This window comes from Lepisosteus oculatus, chromosome 15, assembly GCF_040954835.1.
Source record: "Lepisosteus oculatus isolate fLepOcu1 chromosome 15, fLepOcu1.hap2, whole genome shotgun sequence".
Taxonomy (NCBI): Eukaryota; Metazoa; Chordata; class Actinopteri; order Semionotiformes; family Lepisosteidae; genus Lepisosteus; species Lepisosteus oculatus.
In genome coordinates, this window is record NC_090710.1 from 11,476,976 (window position 1) to 11,483,060 (window position 6,085).

At 36.0% G+C, this 6,085-nt stretch overlaps 1 protein-coding gene across 1 annotated transcript; it reads left to right on the forward strand.

The window, feature by feature from the left end:
* The first annotated feature begins 461 nt into the window (after window positions 1-461).
* On the forward strand, window positions 462-5,215 carry spry2 (sprouty RTK signaling antagonist 2). Its single transcript, XM_006638991.3, has 2 exons — window positions 462-958; window positions 3,482-5,215. The coding sequence occupies exon 2, from the start codon at window positions 3,533-3,535 to the stop codon at window positions 4,520-4,522; it is 990 nt and encodes a 329-aa protein (XP_006639054.1). The 5' UTR covers window positions 462-958; window positions 3,482-3,532; the 3' UTR covers window positions 4,523-5,215.
* Window positions 5,216-6,085: the final 870 nt, after the last annotated feature.

Genomic DNA, 6,085 nt, shown 5'->3' on the forward strand with positions numbered 1-6,085 from the left:
TGTTTCATAGTAAATTATACGCAGAAATAAGAGATGTGTCTTGTCTGAAGATTTAAAGTAGTTTGATATTAACTATCTCTTCTTACAACACGATGGCAAGGCATTCATATGCAGAAATAATTGGGAAAGCATATCGCATAGAATTGTATCGAGCAATTCGTTAAAATGAGTTAGAAATTATAAAGTAAATACGAAAAACTGTTCTTAAATTGGTACTGATATATATATATATTAACATTTCTTTTTCATTTTCATTATTGGGAGGTATTTGTAGAAGGGTCATGACAACTTTCTCCTTTTTAAGTCTTGCCATGTATTTGTTATGATTTTGTTATTGGCCTTTTAAGCGTGTCCCCCGCAGCTCTGAGTAGCTGCTGGCACAGAGCACTGTGAATGCGAGTCCTGTCGAGCCAATGAGCTGGGACCGGATACGATATATCCTCTGGGACAACAACTGCTCTGTTCCTCCTTACTTCCACATGACGCCATTTACTGCATAAACCCGACCTCCTCCGGAAAAAAAGAAAAAAGAAGAGAAAACCTCGGTGTGCAAAGCAGCCAAACATTCGGCAACCACAGTAACGTTTCTTGAGAACTATCCAGCTTGCACGGCACTGAAGGTCTTTTGCTAAATGTGCTGGGGGCCGTTTTGAAGATCTCCGTACATTGCGTTTTGATGAAGAAGTACTGCAGGGATCTGTTGGATTCTCTTTACTTTATTTGAAATTATTTGTTTTTTTTTATTGTCGCGTAAGCCCTCGTGTTCGTTTGGAAAGGAATGTGTATGTTTTCTCTTTTTTGCAATATAGAAGTGGATCAGGAGTTATAATTGGGATCAGACTGTTCTGCTGGATTTTGTGGATGGGTGTTCAACATAAGAGTGATTAGGAAATTGTTTTCCTACTTTGGATTTACTAATTCAAGGAAAAAAGAAGAGGGTGGCAGTGGTGCGTTCACGGTGAGCTTTTGGTTTTATACATTAAGAAATCTGAAATGTTATGCTATGTTGGATTTTGGGCAGTGGAATCGCTTTAACAACATGGGTTAAAAAAAAACTTTTGCGTTCTTTTTGAGTACTCGGAGTGCTTTAGCTCCGCGCCATTTGTGCTGTTCTGGGGGCGTAAGTGTGATCTCGTGTTCAGCAGCATTATTATTATTATGTTTTGGCAGCACAGTGATCTGAACGATATTTATCTGTTTGAAATGTTTTTTGCGAGCATTCCACGTTGCATTCGGGTTTGGTTATTTTTGATTTAGTGCAGCTTTGTCACCTGTTTTGAGTGTTGCCTTTTCATTCCTTGATTCTTTTAATACTTATTTCTTGCACGATTAATGAGTAGGTGTAATGATAATACATATACACACAAAGGATTTGTTATAATCTCACTCGTGCGTCCTGACACCAAAGTTGTTTTATACTATTTTCAGGTGTAACGTTTTTAGGTTACAGTCAGGTTTGTGGTTTCTATTGCAATATCGGCAACTTTATAGTCTTCCTTTTTGAACTATTTGTCAAATGCCCCACCCCAATGGTAGAGACCTTTGACTGTGTAATCCTTAGTCCGATCACACATTCTTAGGGTCTGCCATGGAGATTTTCATTAACTTTTTCTTTTTAAAAGAATACATTAATGCTTAGCTTAAGATTTACAGTTAGCTGAGAAACAATAAGAAGGATTATTAACCTTGGTCTAAATAATCATAACTTTTAATATTACGGTGAATGCGGTTCTTAAATATGAATATTATGCATTTCTATGTTACCGTTTTTAATAAGTTTAATGCTTTGTTTTTATACCATTATTGCCAGAAATAGTGACAGTGTGAGTTCTCCTAGCTGCGTTTTCATCAAAGGTCATAGTCATAGTTCAGAGCGGTTGTAAATTTTGTGATGTTTAAAACGTGTTAGAATATTGTTCCACGCCTTTCTTCTCACTAGGTAAGCAGTTTAAAAAAGCAGATGACAGCGAAAGTTTGCACCTGTGTCAGTGGAAAAATAAGAACCCAGTAGATCAACTTCCTCTTTACGTCTAAAACTGAGCTTCTTTAAATTGCGTACGGCGAGATAGTTTCGCTAATAAATATAAGTTTGTTGGATATATAACAATACTTACTAGTACAGTATTTAACACTGTATTGTCTGGAGATACGGTGTGGTGCTAAAACTGGTTTCATCAGGAAAGTTTTCATTCAACAGACATCATTGTTGAGACTTTGACTTTTCGCTTGCAGAAAATTTCATTCTTTATCAGCTTTCTGCACCTCCCTATTTTCATCACTTCTGAAAATATAAAAGACTGTGGTATTCAAGTCTCTTTAAAAATGCATGAGTGTGGTGCGAGCTATTTGTTATGTTAAAAAGTCTAGCTTGCTACATTGTAATTCAGAAGATGTGATCCCGTTTAAACTTTCTAAAGGAACAACGTCGTAAAAGCATTATTACATCCCAAGTCAATATCCTAAAGTTTGCAAAAATGCAAGTGGAAGTTTATTTGAACTATTCGACACATAAACCAAACTGGATTTGACGGTAAAAAAAACATTCCTCTCAAAGCTAAATCCTGCCGAAATCAAATAATTTGCTTTTGATATTACAAAAGGATAAGACAGATTTTTAACTTTGAAACTGAGTGCCAGTTTTATTTTATTTTTTATCTGTTCCGATCAACATGTTAATCTACTGTATAGGGGTATTATCATTAATGAGATTATGAGCACTAAGGTAAAAATGTTCCTCAATACAATTAAAGTAGAACACTTTGTTTTAACTTAATGTTAATCTATTGTGAACATTGATATGGTAGTCCAATCATAGTTTGTTAAAAAAATAAAGTGTAATGTTATAAAATAAAAGCTGCAGAATGCAGTATTTTCACATTTTTAAAAAGGCACATTGTATTTGTCAAAAGAAATATTAAGATGTAAATGGATGAAATAACAGCAATGTAAGTATGAAACTTTTTAGGGGGTTGCCAGATTGTGATAAAATAACTTAGAACAACAGTTTTGATTAGGATATTTGTTTTACACTTGGTGTGGTTTGTAGATGTCTTAAATTGGAGGTAAAAAAAGATTAAGCAGGGGTTAAAGCTTTAATTTCCATACGTGGAAATTTATTTTTGACCCTTCATGACTAAGTTCTTATCATGCATAAAATGATTTTTGAAACAAGCTGACATTCTGCATTTTAGGGGGGGTTACAGAAAGTTTTATATTTTTTCTGCAAGTACATGCAAACATACACAAATGGCAATAGTGAAGTCTGCTTAGGTTGAGCTGAACACACCTTTCATATCCTTGACACTATATGATTATATTTGTTATTTATCTGATTTATAACATTATGAGTTTATGAAAATGTATCACCTTCAAAGAGCCTTTTTCAACACTTTTATTTTTTTCTGCTGGTTATGAAGTTGTCTACCAAATTAGTTATGTGTGGCTTGCCTATCTCATGCTTCATTCATTTAATTTCTTTCAGGATTTCAGATGTGTTCTACGCCTGCTGGAGGAATCCCTCTTCAGAGTAAAGATGGAGACAAGAACTCAAATCAGCAGTGGTTCTCCTGCACTGCTGCATCTTCTGCGTGACAGCGGGAGGCAGCATGCAGGAGAACCTGACTCCAGGGATACCTTGACTCAGCAGGCCCAGGTGTTGTCACTTGATCAGATCAGGATAATTAGAAGCTCCAATGAGTACACAGAAGGACCGATGGTGGCTCCTAGACCTGGGAGTAAACCCATTGCTCTCCAGTCTACTCAACACAAAACGGACAATGTGAGTGGCATGACAAATGAACAGGAGCAGCAGAGGTTTATCCACAGAGATCCACATCACTACCATACACGTTCTTCTCGGGTGGCTTTGTCCCAATCTACTGATGCAGTGAGCACTGGTTCAAGGAGTAGGACAACTACAAGCAGTACTTCCTCTGAGCAGAGGCTCTTGGGAGATTCTCCCACTGAACGGATAATCAGGGTGCAGCCAAAACCTTCTGAACTTAAGTCAGAGGAGCTTAAACCCTTCACTATTGAGGAATGTGGAAACCATGTGTATCGCTGTGAAGACTGTGGAAAATGCAAATGTGAGGAGTGCACTTACCCACGGACTCTTCCCTCTTGCTGGGTTTGTGACAAACGGTGCGTTTGCTCTCTTCAGAATTTGGTGGACTATGGTACTTGTGTCTGCTGTATTAAGTGCCTGTTTTACCACTGTTCAAGTGATGATGAAGACAACTGTGCAGACAACCCCTGTTCTTGCAGTCAGTCAAACTGTTGTGTGCGGTGGTCTGCCATGGGCATAATGTCCCTATTTCTGCCTTGCTTGTTGTGTTACCTTCCAGCCAAGGGGTGCCTTAAGGTGTGTCAGGGCTGTTATGACCTTGTCAAACGACCTGGCTGCAGGTGCAAAAACACCAACACCATCTGTTGCAAGAATTTAGATTCCTCGGCTCAGAAATTTGAAAAGCCGGCACAGGAAACATCTTATCATAAAGGACGTGCAACTTCAGAAACAAACTAATAAAGTTGTAGTTCTGGCACTGTAGAAGCAGTAGATTGGGATTTGCTTAGCTCTTTGCAGTGGCTCACACTTTTAGCCACCATTTTGTCTAGGGATGCATGTGGATAAAGCCCATCTGTTTTTTTTTAAAGACTAAGTCCAGAAATTTAGTCCTACAGACTCTTAATACAACTTATAAGCTACAGCTGCAAATTTTCCTGCCCAATTGTTTGCTTGTGAATAGTTTTTGCAAAATATGTAAATTAGCATTTTTTCTGCCAGAGATAGTTTTATTTTTGTACATATAATATTTCAACTGTGAAAAAACGTGGTGCCAAAGCAGTGGCATCTTGAGAAAAAATATTATACTAATATGTTGTACATTCAGTTGAATGTGAATCAATCAGTATGTTGTAGACTGTTGTACCTTACAAAAGTCAAACTGTAAAAGAATCTTATCCTCTCAACTTTACATGTACATTGTACAGTGACCATAAGAAACAGCCTTTATATTCTAATTTTTCAACATATTGTTTAGTGTAAAGAATATTTATTTGAAGTTTTATTTTATAAAAATATATTTATTTTAAAAGGCATCATAAAGATATCACCCTATTTAAAAATAAAACGATCATTGTTGTTGCAAATAAGGGTGGCAAATCAGATGCATATGTGCGCTGCAAAATAGAAAATATATTAACGTTTGAAATTAAACAGTTGTTTGTCTTCATTTTTTTATTTTGCGTTTTGCCAATGATAAAAATTTAAAAAGCCATTTTTGATTTGTTCATTATTCTGAGAATTGTGTAATATAAAATACAGTGGTATTTAGAGATCTATAGCACTATTTAGGACTTGGTTCCATCTTGAGGTTTGCTGTTGACCTTGTGTTTTTTCTTTCTAACAAATTGAATATTCTAAATTCATTACCAGGATCAGCATAATACCGCACTAGGAAGCTGAAATTCCAAAAAGAGCTCTAAAATTAAAATAATGGGAGTGCAGTGTTTAACATGATGAATGCACATCAAAGCCCACTAAATATTACAAAGAAATGAACTAGAATAAATTTAAGAAGACAGTGACCCACATTATTTTTATTTTTTTACCGATTTCCATTATTTAACAGATTTAGTGGCTTTATCATGTATTTTATAGAGGAATTTAGGAAATGTTGCTTCAAGACTATTTCAAGGAAGCAGGTAGTTTTACAGATGTATCTCATTAATGATACCAGTCCAATATTACATGCAGGTTATAAGGCATCTTAGACTGTAAGGTGGACATTTTCTTTTAGAATGAAAATGCCCCGATAAGCTTCTTCAGAGCGAACAATGGAAACTGAACCAGAGAATACAACTGGAAAGTATATGGAAGTCTATTTTAAACTAAGAATAGAGACACATCTTTACACAAGACTTGTGCTGCTATGGAAAAAGCTATGCAGCCATGCTGTTGAAATCAAAATCCTAATTTGTTTTGAGTACTGGAAGAAGACCTTTGATTAATTGCTTACTAATTACCAAAGGGGCAATACTGGTTAAGTGGCCTTCTCTCTTTTGTAACTTCCTATAAATCTACAAA